General features: G+C 46.0%; 1 protein-coding gene across 1 annotated transcript in view; it reads left to right on the top strand.

The window, feature by feature from the left end:
- Positions 1-18,516, top strand: part of DPP6 (dipeptidyl peptidase like 6) — a 780,578-nt gene that overhangs the window by 678,474 nt on the left and 83,588 nt on the right. Inside the window, exons 11-12 of the mRNA XM_068550205.1 lie at positions 11,473-11,596; positions 13,297-13,335. Of these exons, the coding sequence (XP_068406306.1) occupies positions 11,473-11,596; positions 13,297-13,335 (163 nt within the window). The remainder of the gene's footprint in view (positions 1-11,472; positions 11,597-13,296; positions 13,336-18,516) is intronic.

Consider the following 18,516-nt stretch of genomic DNA (forward strand, 5'->3'; position numbering starts at 1 on the left):
GGAGATAGGGTTAGAGATCTGTGATTACGTGGCAGGTGGAGTGTCCTCATGTGGTCTGCCCACCAGGCATCACTTGGGTCACTTAGTTTGGAGGTTCTCAAACTGGGGCACCATTGGGATCACCTGGGGGCCTCATTAGACCACAGGTGGCTCAGCCCCACCCAGAGCTTCAGATTCAGTGGGTCTGGGGGGAGGCCTGAGAATTTGTATCTCCAGTACTTCCCAGGGGGTGCTGGTCTGGGGACCCCACCTGTGGACCACCAACTCCAGTAATTAAACATGGGGTGCAGAGACCGTTTCCCCTCCAGTGCTGTGAGCTTTGGCGGATTTTGCAATAAATACCCAGTGTCACCATTTCTGCTCTGATCATTTCTCCCTGGACAGGCCCCGCCTCCCCGAGTGTGGGTGACAACACGGGGTGCCTGCTGCCTGGGTGTACCCAGGCCACACAGGACCCGTGGAGATGGCTCTCCCATCTCCGTCCATGCTTCTTGCAGGTGGCAGTGTGTGTGTGTGTGTGTGTATGCATTTTATTTCCTCTATGGGTTACCTTTATAAACTTAAATAATACTCTTACAAGTTTCTCTCATACAGACAAGAATTTGTAGCTCCCCAATTTGTAAGAAGGATCTAGAAGTCCTGCCCTTTCCTACAGGTCCCTTCCCTGTCTCTCCCACCTAGAAACTTCAGTCTTTTATATAATTTTTAAATCATTGAGGTTGATGGCATTTGCATCCTGCCCTGCAACCATAACTAAGTATTCCTTATTTATCTATAGGTTGATTCTAAAAGACCAAAATCAATAAATAGCATTGACTTTATCTTAAGTAATTATCTCTCTTGGTAGAGCTAAGTAGCATCCTCTGATGGTGTCTCTTTTTTGTTGAGCTTTTTGTTCTTCCTGGAGTTTTTAGTTGTTTTTATTTTTTACATGAACTATTTGATTTTATCATACTCTCACTTTTTTTCCCCCCACACTGTATCAGGTTTTCTCTTGCATTGCCTTTTTCTCCAAATCTGTCTCTCCAAGTCCACTCCACTGCCCTGACTCTAGTCTGGAGTAGTTATTCTTTATAACATCTGCACTAGTGCCACCCTGAGACTCCCCGTTACTGCTGTCCCACGTTGGAGCCACTGTTTCTTAGATCTCATGTCATCTTCTTTCTTGATTTACTTCCACTTTTGTCTGGAGTACATCCTCCAGATGCTTTCCCAGTGAAGAACCATGGGAAGTAAACTTTCTGAGTTCTTAAATATTTAAAAATGTCTCTTTTTCTTACATCTGTTGAAAACTTTACTTATTTGTAGAATTGTAGTTTGAAAATCATTGTCCCTCAATTTGGGGGTATAATTCCATCTCACATTCAGTGTTGCTGATGACAAACCTGATGTTTATCTGATACTCGTTCCTCTGTGAATCATGTACTTTTTTTTTCCTGTAAGCTTTTAGGATGAAGTAACATATCTAAATGTGGGTAGGGTTTCCCTGTTTTTTTCATTCGTCATCTGTCTCATCCAGAGACTCTCAGATGACACTCCTGTCCAAGCACATTTCCCAATCCCATACTGTGCTGCACCTCGACCTCCAGGTCCGCCAGATTTCTCTGGGGTTAACTCTGCAGGTATCTTGGGCTGCTGCTTTTCAACCAGGCTCGTCCCTTGTTACTCTTATGTCTGCATTCTGTCTTCTAGAAATGTGGTGAAACCTTTCCTGTTATCTTTATTAGTGTGAGTATATACCTATTTTACTCCTTCATTATCATTGCAGTTATGTTTCTGGAGAGAGAAGACATAAATAAGTGTGATAAACCCACCAACTGAAATTGGAAACTTGCAGTTACCCTTAATAACCTTCTTCTTATTTAAAAGGTCATCTCTGCACTATACGAAATAATAATCACTTGCCATTCCACTACCTATTGGTAACTAGTGTGGGTATTTTGATAAATTTTCCTATGACACTTTTTTCTAGAAACACATACTTGTTCTTTATTTGCTTTTTTCTTGTTTAATAAGTCATCTTCCCAGCACCATTTATTAAGTCTTCCTTTCCCCAATGATTTGGGTTGACACTTCTATTAAATATTAAATTCTTTTATTTATTTTTATATATTTTTAAATTTTTTAAAACATCTTTATTAGAGTATAATTCCTTTACAATGGTGTGTCAGTTTCTGCTTTATAACAAAGTGAATCAGTTATACATATACATACATCCCCACATCTCTTACCTCTTGCATCTCCGTCCCTCCCACCCTCCCTATCCCACCCCTCTAGGTGGTCACAAAGCACCAAGCTGATCTCTCTGTGCTATGCGGCTGCTTCCCACTAGCTATCTATTTTAGGTTTGGTAGTGTATATATGTCCATGCCATTTTCTCACTTTGTCCCAGCTTACCCTTCCCCATCCCCATATCCTCAAGTCCATTCTCTAGTAGGTCTGCATCTTTATTCCCATCTTGCCCCTAGGTTCTTCTGACCATTTTCTTTTTTTTTTTTTTTTTTTAGATTCCATATATATGTGTTAGCATACGGTATTTGTTTTTCTCTTTCTGACTTACTTCACTCTGTATGACAGTCTCTAGGTCTGTCCACCTCACTGCAAATAACTCAGTTTTGTTCCTTTTTATGGCTGAGTAATATTCCATTGTATATATGTGCCACATCTTCTTTATCCATTCATCCGATGCTGGACACTTAGGTTGCTTCCATGTCCTGGCTATTGTAAATAGAGCTGCAATGAACATTTTGGTACATGACTCTTTTTGAATTATGGTTTTCTCAGGGTATATGCCCAGTAGTGGGATGGCTGGGTCGTATGGTAGTTCTGTTTTTAGTTTTTTCAGGAACCTCCATACTGTTCTCCATAGTGGCTGTGTCAATTTACATTCGCACCAACAGTGCAAGAGGGTTCCCTTTTCTCCACACCCTCTCCAGCATTTATTGTTTGTAGATTTTTTGATGATGGCCATTCTGACCAGTGTGAGATGATATCTCATTGTAGTTTTGATTTGCATTTCTCTAATGATTAAAGATGTTGAGCATTCTTTCATGTGTTTGTTGGCCATCTGTATATCTTCTTTGGAGAAATGTCTATTTAGGTCTTCTGCCCAATTTTGGATTGGGTTGTTTGTTTTTTTGATATTGAGCTGCATGAGTTGTTTGTATGTTTTGGAGATTAATCCTTTGTCAGTTGCTTCATTTGCAAATATTTCCTCCCATTCTGAGGGTTGTCTTTTTGTCTTATTTATGGTTTCCTTTGCTGTGCAAAAAAAAGCTTTTAAGTTTCATTAGGTCCCATTTGTTTATTTTTGTTTTTATTTCCATTTCTCTAGGAGGTGGGTCAAAAAGGATCTTGCTGTGATTTATGTCATAGAGTGTTCTGCCTATGTTTTCCTCTGAGAGTTTGAGGGTGTCTGGCCTTACATTTAGGTCTTTAATCCATTTTGAGTTTATTTTTGTGTATGGTGTTAGGGAGTGTTCTAATTTCATTCTTTTACATGTAGCTGTCCAGTTTTCCCAGCACCACTTATTGAAGAGGCTGTCTTTTCTCCACTGTATATTCTTGCCTCCTTTATCAAAGATAAGGTGACCATATGTGTGTGGGTTTATCTCTGGGCTTTCTATCCTGTTCCATTGATCTATATTTCTGTTTTTGTGCCAATACCATACTGTCTTGATTACTGTAGCTTTGTAGTATAGTTTGAAGTCAGGGAGCCTGATTCCTCCAGCTCCGTTTTTCTTTCTCAAGATTGCTTTGGCTATTCGGGGTCTTTTGTGTTTCCATACAAATTGTGAAATTTTTTGTTCTAGTTCTGTGAAGAATGCCAGTGGTCGTTTGATAGGGATTGCATTGAATCTGTAGATTGCTTTGGGTAGTAGAGTCATTTTCACAATGTTGATTCTTCCAATCCAAGAACATGGTATATCTCTCCATCTATTTGTATCATCTTTTAATTTCTTTCATCAGTGTCTTATAATTTTCTGCATACAGGTCTTTTGTTTCCTTAGGTAGGTTTATTCCTAGATATTTTATTCTTTCTGTTGCAGTGATAAATGGGAGTGTTTTCTTAATTTCACTTTCAGATTTTTTATCATTAGTGTATAGGAATGCAAGAGATTTCTGTGCATTAATTCTGTATCCTGCTACTTTACCAAATTCATTGATTAGCTCTAGTAGGTTTCTGGTAGCATCTTTAGGATTCTCTATGTATAGTATCATGTCATCTGCAAACAGTGACAGCTTTACTTCTTCTTTTCCGATTTGGATTCCTTGTATTTCTTTTTCTTCTCTGATTGCTGTGGCTAAAACTTCCAAAACTATGTTGAATAATAGTGGTGAGAGTGGGCAACCTTGTCTTGTTCCTGATCTTAGTGGAGATGGTTTCAGTTTTTCACCATTGAGGACGATGTTGGCTGTGGGTTTGTCATATATGGCCTTTATTATGTTGAGGAAAGTTCCCTCTATGCCTACTTTCTGGAGGGTTTTTATTATAAATGTGTGTTGAATTTTGTTGAAAGCTTTCTCTGCATCTATTGAGATAATCATATGGTTTTTCTCCTTCGATTTGTTAATATGGTGTATCATGTTGATTGATGTGCATATATTGAAGAATCCTTGCATTCCTGGGATAAACCCCACTTGATCATAGTATATGATCCTTTTAATGTGCTGTTGGATTCTGTTTGCTAGTATTTTGTTGAGGATTTTTGTATCTATGTTCATCAGTGATATTGACCTGTAGTTTTCTTTCTTTGTGACATCTTTGTCGGGTTTTGGTATCAGAGTGATGGTGGCCTCATAGAATGAGTTTGGGAGTGTTCCTCCCTCTGCTATATTTTGGAAGAGTTTGAGAAGGATAGGTGTTAGCTCTTCTCTAAATGTTTGATAGAATTCGCCTATGAAGCCATCTGGTCCTGGGCTTTTGTTTGTTGGAAGATTTTTAATCACAGTTTCCATTTCAGTGCTTGTGATTGGTCTGTTCATATTTTCTATTTCTTCCTGGTTCAGTCTTGGAAGGTTGTGCCTTTCTAAGAATTTGTCCATTTTTTCCAGGTTGTCCATTTTATTGGCATAGAGTTGCTTGTAGTAATCTCTCATGATCCTTTGTATTTCTGCAGTGTCAGTTGTTACTTCTCCTTTTTCACTTCTAATTCTATTGATTTGAGTCTTCTTCCTTTTTTTCTTGATAAGTCTGGCTAATGGTTTATCAATTTTGTTTATCTTCTCAAAGAACCAGCTTTTAGTGTTATTGATCTTTGCTATCGTTTCCTTCATTTCTTTTTCATTTATTTCCCATCTGATTTTTATGATTTCTTTCCTTCTGCTAACTTAAATTCTTATATAAACTATTCTGTTTTCATGTAAACCATTGTGATTTAAGGCTGTCTGTCACTTGTAGATCTACTGATTGTTACACCAGTAAAAAGTCTATACTGTATCATTAGCAGCTTTTGGTATAAATCCCCTCTCATTAATCTTCCTTTTAAAACCATCTTGGCCATTTTTGAACATTTCTCCTTATATGTGAACTTCAGAATTATTTTATTAGATGCTCCCCTCTCAGAAAAGAAGCTCATTGGTCTTTCTGTTAGAATTAAATTCATTCCTTTAAAAAATATTAAGTATTTACCACATGTGAAGCACTAGGCAAGGTGCTGAAGGAATAGAAAGGAATGAAGTGGGTTCAGTCTCTACTGGCACGAAGCTTTAATCTAATCAATTCAGGTCTCCCCAAACTGATGATTATTTGAAAGTTTCTCATGTTTAGTTTCCTGTTCCAGGCATGTAGCATGTTTGTGTTCCCATATCTTAAATGTTCTCTTTGTTTCATCATTTGTGATGGGTGCTACCTTTGTTTTTGTTTGTTTGTTTTAAGAAAGAATCTTTTTTTTTAATTTATTTAAATTTTATTTTTTTGGCTGTGTTGGGTCTTCGTTGTTGCGTACGGGCTTTCTATAGTTGCGGGGAGTGGGGGCTACTCTTTGTTGTGGTGCGCGGGCTTCTCATTATGGTGACTTCTCTTGTTGCGGAGCACGGGCTCTAGGCGCATGGGCTTCAGTAGTTGTGGCATGCAGGCTAAGTAGTTGTGGCTCATGGGCTCTAGAGTGCAGGCTCAGTAGCTGTGGCACATGGGCTTAGTTGTGCCACGGCATGTGGGATCTTCCTGGACCAGGGCTCGAACCCATGTCCCCTGCAGTGGCAGGCGGATTCTTAACCACTATGGCACCAGGGAAGTCCGCTACCTTTGTTTTTAATCTTCCTTAAAAGATTTACCAAATGTTTATAATTCTATGAAATATTCACCTAATATTTATTTTATTTTATATTATTTTTATCACTTAATAATTACTTTTCATATTTGCATTCAAATTCATAATCAAATTGATAGTAGTTTAGGACTGGCTATGGATGAATTGGTTTTAGAGATCATCTTCTTACATGTTAAGCTTTTAATTTTGAGCCTTTAATTTTGAATTGCTTTTAATTTTTTGAACTTTTGAATTGGTATATTCAAGTAGAAGATATACTTTAAACAAGAAGATATTGGTTGTTAAAAACACATTGAGGTATTAAATACCATTAGACCCAGAACAGCAGAGAAATCTGAGATCAGCATAAATTTGTATCGTCTCTTAAAACTTATTTCCTTATTACTGCATTGTTGTGGCATTTCTTTTTTCATGGATCTCTAAGAGTCTATCAGAATGTTTTCAGGTGTTTTGTTAGTTTCCCTGGAGTATGAAAACCCTTTAATCTGCATGTTCACGTCTTAGCTACGTAGGCGTCTCTCATGGTGTCTTTGGTGATTGCCTCTCTCCCCATCACTCTGGTTCTTCCGTGAGGAGCACTTATGTTCTCAGATGTGAGGACCATCCGCCATCCCCCATCTTCTTCTGGGACCCCTTCCTCTGCCTTCTAGGGGAGCTTCCCACATTTTCCTCGATTTCTCTGGATCAAATTTCTGTAATTTTCAATTTCAGTTTCATTAGTCCCCTCATCTCACCTCTTTGATCTCATCCTATATTTTTACAGTCATGTCCTTCTTCTGCATTTCTAGTATGATTTCCCCTTCTCGTCTGTATTGTTTGTCTGACCTTCCTAGTTCCCCACCTCAGAAAGGAGAGGTCCACCCACACCTGATATTTGGCAACAAAGACGTGAAGGTTACATTCGGCTCCTCTCCCTGAGCCTCCGGGCGCTGGTTGAATCATTCTCGGGTGAATTTGGGAAGACGCGGTCTGACCCATATCTCTCTGGGTGCCTCTGCTCGGCTGAGTTGAGATTTTTCTCTGCCTTCTTGGAATCTTTTTTTTTTTTGACGTTCTAAGTCAATTAGTGTCCATGACAAACTATGATATTCTGTAACACCGAGGTAGTGAAGGTCTGGCTCCCCATTGTTTCTGAGGATCAGACAAAGGGGAAGAGAACAACGGTTTCCTCCTGCTCCCCATTGGCTCCTTCATACAGTGAAGCAAACTCGGGCAACCAGACTTCATCCACCGCCATCTGTGCTTTCAACGTTCATTTTTAGTGACGTTATGACTTTTCACCTTTCTGTGAATTTATAGGCACATTTAACACAAAGTTGGTAAAGGCTGACTCCGATCTACTAACCAGACGTGAGTGTGCTTGGCATCTGCATGTGTCTGTGGAGTCTACACTCGACACGACCGTGTGGCTTCTGGGGCCGCCAGACAGACCCTCCCCCAGACAGTCAGCGGTAACACGACGCGGGCCTGGCCCGGGCCCTCCTCATGGGCCTTAGAGTCAGAGTCTAACAGCTTTGCAATTAGGGAAGATGGAAAATGTGTTAGGAACCAGGAGACCTTTTCTTATTCCAGTCAAGGATTTCTGCTTAGGGAAAGCTTCGTTAAGGGAGTACCTGTTTTATTTTCCTTTCCATTAACATACGGTGTGGCTCCGAAGCCTTACGTTGCAAAAGAATGTCATTCCATCCAAAGCATCGCTTCTGTGTGAGGGTCTACACCTCGTCACCAAAGAGCTGCGAGTGCACCTTTAAAATCAGCTTATTCTTGGCAATGCTTTATCTTTGCAAGCAGACTTGATTACTTAAAATAACCAAAAATTCTTTGGCACCAAGTCTAGTTATTGATGCCACTCACAGAATTAGGAAATATTGATTAGAGACGCGATGTTGCTGTACAGGTAATGAGACCTGTATGGCTGTGACGTTCTGAAGGCAAGTCAAGTGAGAGGTTCCCAAGGTGTTTGATGAAGGGTAACGCGATTGGAAGCAAAGGTCCTGAAGCACCACTTATTCTCGGAGAGGTTATTATGTCATCTTTACAGAGTCCTTAATGATTTTCATTGTTTCAAGAGTTTTAAAAAAATATTTCTCATTATATTTGATCACCATAAAAGTCTTTAAAGGTACCATCCAAATTTTGTGAAATTCCTGCTACACGGATGAAGGAACTGAGGATTCAAGTTCTATACAGGATTAGTTGTAGAAGCAAAGCTCTCCCAGCCTCTGCAGGAAGCTGCATCCCCCCCCTTCGTCCAGGTGACGGTCCACACCCTGGCCAAGGTTCCACTGAACTGGGCAAAGTGGGTCCACATTGAACTGTCCTAATTTGCAGTACAGTTAATTTTTTCCTCTGTAAATCATGTCCCATATTACAAATTAGGAAAGTAAAAAAAGAGAGACAGCGAGGCTCTAGCACTCACTTTAACTGGGCGTGTGGTTGCATTTCTAGGAAGTAGGAAACCTCTAGAAAGTAGCGAACCTCTGCAGGGTGACGGTCCTGACTCTCTCCAGCCCCATGAAGCAGGCTTGCCGCTGCATCTCCCTGTTTTCTGGCGGCAACTTGAAACATGAACAGTAAAGTGGTTAGTTGGCCACACGACTGTGTTGATGCCGCCAGCCCAGCCCCACCCCCAGGCCAGCCTCACAGCTCAGTGATGCTCTTGTGTGATTCGCTCCAAAGGTATCACTCAGGAGTTTCTTACCAGAAAGAGAAGGTTTGCATTCATCTCTTTATTTCCAGTTAACAATGGTTCTCATATCGAGTTAGGACATGGAAACACTGAGAATAGTGTGTAATCACTGACTGTCTCTTTCTGGACCAAACTTTAGTGCAGCTCCTCTGAATCCTCTCCGCAAACAGGCCTTGACATTCACATTTCCAGGTGTGTTTGCATCACCCACTTGCAGCCAGGATCCTCCAACCCTCAATGTCTGATCACCTTTCTCAGCCCCGCCTCCCCGAGGGGTTGTCTGGCCACCTGGCCTGCCTTCAGCAAGAGAAAGTTTGGCCAGAAGCCCCTTTATCCCTGATGTTTCCTCTCAGTAACCGTCCGTCCACTGGCCCCCACCTGCTCCTTGGCAGGAAGTTTACACTTTTCCTCGTTATATTGGGAGTTGAGCCCCATCTCCCTCCTGCCGCAAAGCCCCGTTGTTTGTGGTCCTCACACCGATCGCAGCAGCGCTGAATGTCGTCAGCCTCACCTTTTAAACATGTCAGAATAATTTCTTCTTTCATATTTGGCCTAAATGAAGATTATGCAAAAGAACACCGTAAAAATGAGAAGGAGGCAAAGAACGAAGAAATATTTCCAGCAAATGGAAACAAGATTAGGGTCTCCCCTAATTATCAATAGTATGAAGGCCACAGAAAAAAAACAGTCATCCCGGGAAATCTGACTTTGCCTTCCTTGATTTCATCCGGATGGGATATATTTAAGTACAGCCTGTCTCTGTGACCTCATATCACACCTGGACAGGAACGTCTGCGTCAGACGGATCCAAAAGCGGGAGTTAACTCGGGTCCATCCACCAGGCCCTTCAGTGCCAGGCTCTCTTCAGTGTCTGTCTGACAGGACATAGAGCCCATCTATGACTTAATTAAAAATTAAGTGTTACATGTGCAGCATGGGCTGGGCACAGACCGGACATGTCTCACGTCTGCAGACATGCAGGCGGATGGTCCCATCCCGTCGTTAGAGACGTGGCTCCAGTCCTCCCGGCGGTGAAGCGGCAAGCAAAGCAGGAGCCACAAGAAGCCGCTGAAAGGAGGTTACTTTCAGAGCAGGAGCCGTGAGAGGACAGGGTGGGATCCTATAAACGTGCAGGCCCTGGGTCCCCGGAGCAGACGGTAAGAACAGAAACAGCTGGATTTCAGACAATCGCAGAAATCGAGAAGGTGGAAAAGCGTGAAAGCCGGACTGCGCCGCGCAGCTCTCCACCACGCGCTCGGCGGATTCGTGGAGCCCGGGTCTCGCACCCCAGGGCCTGCCTGCCCGACCCCCCCCCCGCCACCCCACGGCTCAGAGGCCTCCACCACCGTGTCTGCCAGGTGCTCTTGACTTTGGTTAAATGAACAACAACTGTGATTAACAGGTAGATTCGCGAAACGGGGGCCACGGCGATTTAATCCCCTGGTTAGCTGAGGCCTGTTTGAAAGCGCCTGGTTATTTAGGCTCTTCTGTTGACAGTAATTACTGAGCGTACTGGTTCTCCTTCCAGCTGGCCCGGCATCATCCAGTGAACGCGCTGCACCTCAGCGATAAAGGGTCTTGTCAGACATGAAGTCACCATTCTGAACACGAGGTCTCGTTACAGACAGAGCCGGGGCAGGCGGTGAGGCACGTGTTCTCGGGCCTCTAGAAAGCACAGTCTTGGAATGCACCTGAGGATATTATTTTTGTGCAGTTATTTTCCGGTCATTTCCTTCTAACTCTTAAGTGTACATTTTTTCCTAAAAATTCCGTTCTTGGAGGGCTCTGGGTAATTGAATTAAGGACTGGGAGCCCCAGTACCCTCCCCCGCCACCCCCCCGCCGCCACCGGGTACACTGTGGGGTGTTCAGGTTTGGGTGAAAGCAAGTGCATGATGTGTGGGGTGTCACATCAAGTACACCGGGCGCCCAGAGCCGTGAACCAGTTTCCCTAAATAGCTCGAGAACGCCCCTGGGAATTTAGGGAAAGGAACACTGAGGCTTCCTCAGCTCGGCCCACGGGGAGGGGAAGGGGGAGTTACAGGTTTAACCCTCCCTGAGGGGCCCCTTTCTCGGAGCCCTTCCTGGCTCTTGCTCTGTCGGCCTCTCAAGAGCCATCCATCCTCACCGCTTCCAGCCACGTGGAGCTGGGATCTGGCTGGACCGTGACGAGAAAGCCAGGTCAGTGGGCAGCGATGCCCAGCGTGACTTACAAAACCCGAGGGGCGGAGCACAGGCCAGCCCCAGGGGACAGGTCGGACGGCTGGGTGTTGGCCCGGTGCAGGGGCACACAGCTCTTGGGGGGCAGCTGGGAGAGAAGCACACCCCCGCCAGCTTATTCCAGCACCGGTTCCTGCTGGGCCTCCCCTGGGGGCTCATCAGCAGCGCACTTTCCTGAGACCCCCGTCTCAGAACCCCACACGCCCCACGTTGGCCCAGTGTCCGGGTTGGGCTGGTGTCTCTGGTCCCCGAGGGCCCTGATCACCGCTCACCGTGCATCTCGTGCTTTCAGGGAGTACTACATCACCATGGTCAAGTGGGCCACCAGCACCAAGGTCGCCGTGAACTGGCTGAGCCGGGCTCAGAACGTGTCCATCCTCACCCTCTGCGATGCCACCACCGGGGTCTGCACCAAGGTATGGGGGAGGGGCTGACTGGACGGTGGGGAGCACCCCCGGGCATCAAGGTCATCTCTGAGCCACACACACACTCAGCTCCTGGCTGGTCCAGGTGCAGCCTGCATGTGGGTCTCTGTTTTGGTGTCACCTTGTGGATGAATTGAGAACTGCTACAGACTGGCGGCTGATCCTCTCAGCCACCAGCTCACAGAGCTGTCACTTCCCTTTATCCTTGCCCACAGCTACTTCACACAGGGGCTGCTTCTCATTTTCCAGTTGACGTTTAGAGAGGGGAGGGGTCCGGCCTGAGGCGCCAGGACCCAGCACTGCAACCTGGCCTGGCCATTTCAGCATCTCTGTCCCTCACTGACCAGAGCCAGCTGGTACCCTGGACGCTCGGCACCGTGTCTGAAAGTCACCGGTGAGGCCAGTGTGTTCCCTGGGCCTCAGGCTGACTTAGTGGGTGGTTACAGGAGGTGAAGGGAGGGGAGACAAGGAGGAACGAAAATGTAAAGAGGGGTTTGGCAACCCTGCGAAGCGAGGGAGTGACCCACGGCTGTCTCAGCCCCTCAGGCAGCCTGCCCCTGGCCCAAGGGCTGCGTCCTCCACGATCCTTGAGCCCCAAGGGTCAGGGCTCCTTGTGTTGCGTAAAGAAACATCCATTAAAATCAGTTAATAAACCCAGGCAGTTCTCTCAGAAACTCTTTTTTTGGCCCTAAATTTTTATTTCCCAACTGAGGAGGAGAAAGGCTTGCAGAGCAGCTGTGTTGTGACTTCAGGGCCCCAGACAGCAGCTCTGACCCCGCGGCCCAATGACGATCTTGAGGGGAGTCGCAGTGAGCTGTCGCTGAGACCAGTGTCCTCAGTGGGCCAGTGATTTACTTGATTTTTAATACAGTTTAGAGCAGATTCCAGGTTATTCTGATGAACTTCTTGAGGGGAAGGAAGGAAAGAGTGGACTCACAGCTGGGAAGCTGGGAATGGCTCGTAATGCAGGTCTTCTGGCATCTGGACCCCCGGTCTTGCGAGGGTCAGCAGTGAAACTCCAGCCTGCCCATGGTTAGAATGCACAGATAAAGAACACAGCTGCCCGGGGACAGGTGCACAGCCCATGCGGCTGAATAGCTATTCCTGGTGGTTTGGTTGGTCTTTATATGTCTTTCCACACTGTTCTCTGAGATTTACTTTTCATATGCTTTTTAAGTCCTTTTAATGTTTTGGTCTGCCAGGATTGTTGTGAACTGGAAATTTGACACATGTACACACAGACACCCACGCGCATGCACACATACACGCACACGTGCATGCATGCACACAAATTCCTAAAATAATGCAGCACCTGAGATTTGCCTTTAAATGGGCACATGCCATTAGATGGTCATTGGTGACCATCTAGTGGACACGTGTGTGGTCACTGGTGATCGTCTGACGGGCATGTGTCTGGTCAGGGGTGACCACCAAATGGTAGAAATGCACCACCTTCCAAAGGATTCACACCCCCCGTGGATTTGTCCTCGTTGGTGGGAGAGTGACATTTTTCCTGTTCGGGGACACTCGTGATCAGCTCTGAGGCACATCATAAGACAAGGCAGAGCAGGGCCGGCCCCCTTCCTGAGCTTGTGCAGCTACCATGGGGGAATCCAATTGTTTGTACACTGCTGGTCGCAGACACAACATGTGCGAAAACTCCTTTCTCTAATGCTCTTATTTCGTTTCAGAAACACGAGGATGAAAGTGAAGCCTGGCTCCACAGACAGGTAACTATTCCGCGTGCAAATCCCACACTGTCCGCCTACACCAGCCACCAGGTCCTTTCCCAGTGTTTACAACACGGCTTCTCACGTTAAATCCTACAGGAAGCCCCAGGTAGACGCGCACGTGCGTGCACACACACACACGCACGCACGAGGCTCTGGGGGGCAGCAGAGCCACTCAGCCCACCTGGCTTCCCTGAGGCCCCAGCACTGCTGGAGAACTGTGGCCTCCACGCATGAGGCCTGCAAAATCCCTGCTCTTGAGAACGTGCAGTGTTCAGTGAGATCTCAGTTCTCAGTTAGGTGACGTCCCTTTGGTGCATTGAAAGGATGAGTCCACACAAGTTGCCTAGATTTAACCTACTCAGTCAAAGAAAATGGAGCGGGGCTGACGTTCCTGTTTTTCTCGGCGTGGGTCGTGGATGCCTCCTTTGAGGTGGGTTCCGTGCGGTTCAGCTTGAGTCTTCCTGGGACCTGACTTCAGAGCCTCGCCTGAATTTCCCGTCCCCGACTCGGATAAGAGATGCACGTGAAACAGGCTTGAGGAACTGGAGGGAATCAAAGGAGACCTGCAGTGAGCACCCTGACAGAAAAATCAAACCCACACAAGAAATGAGACTCTCGACTCTGGTATTTTCTTTCTTCAATTATTTTTTTCTCATTCCACACCCTGAGGTTAGAAAGCACAGGTGGAAAGTTTTGGAAGCTCACTTCCTTCTTATCCTACTGAATGGGATGAAAATCGTCTGAAAATTCTGTGGGAAAATCTAATCGGGTATGAGTCTCAGAACGATGGTGGAGAGGGCACAGGTATGCTTCTTTATTGATGGGACAGATTCCGTTTATGGGAAATAACTGAAGCTGGACAATGCGACTGTTACCAGTGGATCTCCAAGAACATTCTAGAAACTCTGTGTGCACCTCTGTTATCTGTGGAATCAGCAGTCTGGCCCAGCCTCCCATCAATTATCTCAGGGGTGGTGCCCTCATCAATGGGTGTGATTGCTTTTAAATATGTCCTTTTTCTGCTCTGTGCCAGCCTGATACAAAAGAGGAATGCCCACTGTGGCCACTTTGGTTTTCCTATGTCCAAGTTTGGATGCCAAGTCCATGCTAAGAAGTATCCAGAATGAGATTGTGCTTGGGCGTCTTAAAGTATTTGTTGGGGAGTTCACTGAGAAGTTCTTGAATGCCACCTGGACCAATGATACAAGCACAAGTATCAGAAGTAATATTATGACGTTCCTCTTACAGTCACACAAAATGCCAAAGACATTGAGATGAAAGAGTCAGAAAAGAAATCCATCATATACGTAGTCATCTGTCCAACTAATACGTATGGGTCGTACCAGGCACCGTGCTAGGCTTTGTGGATTTCAGAAACAAGAATCCACCACTTCACAGAGTGCATGTCAGCCACCTTATGGCGGAGCAGTGTTCCACGGTGTGGACGTACCACATTCATTCATCCGTTGATAACGTTCGGGTTGTTTCTGCCTTTCGGTGTTGTGAGTAGCCCTGCCAAGAACACAACGCTGAGTGAAAGGGGGCCACCGCCGTGTGACTCCACTTACGAGACGTGCCCGAGTCAACAGAAGTCACACAAGCAGGAGGCTGTTTGGCGGCTGCAGGGGTGGGGAGTAACAGCTTCATGGAGTCTGGGCTCGACGGGGGGTGATGGAAGTGGTTTGGAACTAGACAGAGCTGGTGGTTGCACGACATTGTGAATGTGCTCGATGCCATGAAGGGCTCACTTGTATTAACATGTTCCAGTTTGTGTTATGCTCGACTTTTTAAGAAATGAATCCGCTAGAGCCGCAGCTCTCAAAGATGTCTTGGTGTAGAAAGGGAGAGAGCTGCAGGGATCCCCAAGTGCGGAATGTGGGCGGAGCCCTAGACTGTGTCCCCAGGGCGTGTGGAAGGGCTCCGCCGTCACAGGGCTGGGAGTGGGCATGCGTGGGGCCCTGAGGCCCGGCTGCGGGACTGGGCCTCAAGCCACGTGCGGTCTGTGTCTGAGTTGGAGGAGGGAGGATGGACTTAACAAAGCAGCCAGCGGTTTGTTTCTCACGGGGCAGAGGGCTGTGGGAAAGCCAGGGTCGCCTCCTGCCCCTGCCTTCCTGTCGGGCACTCACGGGCCCCATGTCTCCGCTGGTCACCTGTGCTTTGGGCCTCGAGCTGTCGTCCTCGTAAGCTCTGCGGACAGGACACAGAGGCACCGCCGTGGGCGAGACTGTTGTGTGTTTTCGGAGCGCACTTCCCGTCACCCGCCTAAGAACACCAGCCAAGCACCGGATAGGCAGCCTGGATTTGGGAAACCAGGTCGTTCCAACGAAATCAAGTCAGCACTTAAAAACCAGCAGAAAGTAAAAGTATAATTCTTACACTTCTGATATGTAAACTTTAAAGCACTTATTAGGCAACAGCTAACATTTTTTAAACAGCCTTTGAAAAATACATAGTCCAGCCAGCGGCCCGGGGTGCTAGCCACCCCCAAGGCGGGCACAGGACCCCACGGAGCCCCACCTCGCCGAGCAACGCTCAGCCCGTGTCTCCAACTGTTCCTTCAGCGCCGTGGTCAGTAGGAAACCCAGTTTCAAACAGTTTCTCATGACGTTCCTTTTGAAGAGATTTTTCACAAAGGAATCTGTGGACCCTCTTTTTCAAAAATAAGCTGTCTTGTTGCTGCATCCTTCACGATCCTGCAAGGTCCTGGGCGGCGAGTTAGGAATTTAAGGCCAACCTGCCGTCTGCCGCCGGGGAAGCTGCTGGCAGGCACTTCATGCACGTCATCACAAAGGGGCCGCAGGGCTCACCCCCGCTGCCCAGGGCCGCGTCAGAGGAGGAGAGGACTGGGGTCTGGACGGTCCTGCTGGCCCTGGGGAGACCCAGGGCGCGAAGATCATCGGGTCTTCTGAGTGCTCGTTGCCAGGGGAACGGGGGTGGGCGAGGGCAGTCCTGGGGCCGTGGTCTGAGCCTCTGTTCCCGCCCTCCCGTCTTTTCCTCCCATCTCCTTCCTAGGCCTCAGCGTGGACCCCTCAAAGATCCCCCACGAGCCCACGAGAAGAGGGTGAAGACCCACTAAGTTCCCTCTCCTCTGGGAATACTCCGGAGAAATAGGCAGCCCCTCCCCCGCGCACACACACCATCACTGCTGCCATGACCTTCAAAGTCAGTCCTGGGGCAGGTCCACTAGAGGCCCTGCAGGCCCGAGGCCTTTTGGGGTAGAACCCAGGACCCATCTTTGTGTTTGAAGAGTCACTCCCGCAGGTCAATTTCTGACAATCTTTCTTCTTTAACCAGAATTTTGGTTTTGTGATTTCAAAATTCAGGCAGGGAGATTGACCAGATGAATGTATCTGAACCATAGGAAGAATGGGCAGAAAGTCTAGAAATAGCTCACAGAAAGTCTTTCACCAATAAAAAGGACTCATTCTTCATAGATCTGCTCGATTGGAGGCGGAGAAACCAGGCAGGGCCTGGTACGATAAATGCCCTGTTACCCAGAGGGCTAGAAACGCTTCTCCTCAAATCCAGGAAAGTCAGAACCAGGATTAAAATCCAGGTCTCCTAGTCAAAAGTCATTGTACTTTTCCACTAAAAATACATTTACTACATGAGAAACCAAGTCTCAGAGAGGTTCAAAGGCTGGTCCTTCACCTGCCGGCTGTGGAATGTTCCCAGGATCAATGTAACGATGACATTGCAATGCTTGAGTCCTTCTCAGTGTGAAAGCAATGTTTCAGGCCTGAATTAGTTATTTATTACATTGACTCATAGTATTTTTCTCTGCCAAAAGTACAGACGTTTCCCCAGAAAACTGAAGCAGTATTTCAGTATCCATCCTGCAGTTGGGAAATAAAAGTACATTTAAAAAGCCAGATTTACTGCTGGTTTTTCCATTTCCTCTATTTTTAAATACCATACTTCCAACACTAAATAGAAAAATAAATATTTGCAGATTAAAGGTTTCATTTTCCTGCAAATATTCATGAAGATTAAATGTCACTTTAATCACATGTTGGTTTATTTCTCTGGGCATATCATATTTGCATGTATTCATTCACTGCAGGGAAATGAGTTTTCCTCGTGCCAGCTGGGGTTTATTTACCATTTGTTCTCATTCACATTAGCGTGGAGCTCCTTGAATCAGAAAACGTGTATCGTAGCCAACTAATTGGTGTTCACGGATGGAAACTTTCAAGCTGGAGCTTCCTAGAGGCTGAGACGCCAATCCCTTTTGCCTATTAAGGCGACAGCCAACCCACAGGGGGCAGCTATGGGCTGAGCGGTGGCTTCTCAGCTTTGGCGGTGAGGGCCAGGCCGAGATGCAGCAACATGCTACAGGCGCTGGCTTTGAATGCAGCCTGGAATTCTTCCCCCCAGGGAAAACTGGGAATGCTGATTTTGTTTCCAGGGTAAAGTGACAGTAGATCCAAGCAAACATGTGCCATCTAGTAAATGCCCGTGTGGAACTTCCTTCTCATTAGAAGCCGTGTAATAAGCGCAGTGAGTCCCCAGGAATAGCGTGTGCTCTCACCTGCGTCGTAGAATGTGCAGAATCTGTCCTTGTTTGCTGCGGGGTTTTTTCTTTCTTTCTTTCCTCTTGTCTCCTTGGTGGGCTATTCAGTATGAGGTGGATTTTATTAAATAAAAGAACAAAAGACAGGATGGAAAGACTAGAATTCATTTTTAGGCAAAATCAGGTTTGTGATTGTTCAGAATTATGGTAGATAGTAAACACCCCTGGTGATATAAATGAACTTATTTACAAAACAGAAATAGATTCACAGACATAGAAAACAAACTTAACGGTTACCAGAGGAGATAGCGGGGTTGGGGGGGAGATAAATTCGGGGTTTGGGATTAATATACACACGCTACTTCGTATAAAATAGATAAACAACAAGGACCTGCTGTATAGCACAGGGAACTGTCTTGTAACCTATAATGGAAGAGAATCTGAGAAATATATATACATATAACTGAATCACTTTACTGTACGCCTGAAGCTAACACAACATTGTAAATCAACTATGTTTCAGTTTTTAAAAATGGTTTAAAAAAAAAATGCCCCTGGAGAATTTTGCAGGGGCCACGGTAAGCGGGGAGCCCAGCCCTGCACTTTTTTAGTGCTGAGTTCCTGTTTGGCTTGGTGAGCTGGGTGTCCTGTGAACCAGGGGACGC

Source organism: Eschrichtius robustus, chromosome 8 (genome assembly GCF_028021215.1).
Source record: "Eschrichtius robustus isolate mEscRob2 chromosome 8, mEscRob2.pri, whole genome shotgun sequence".
Lineage (NCBI taxonomy): Eukaryota > Metazoa > Chordata > Mammalia > Artiodactyla > Eschrichtiidae > Eschrichtius > Eschrichtius robustus.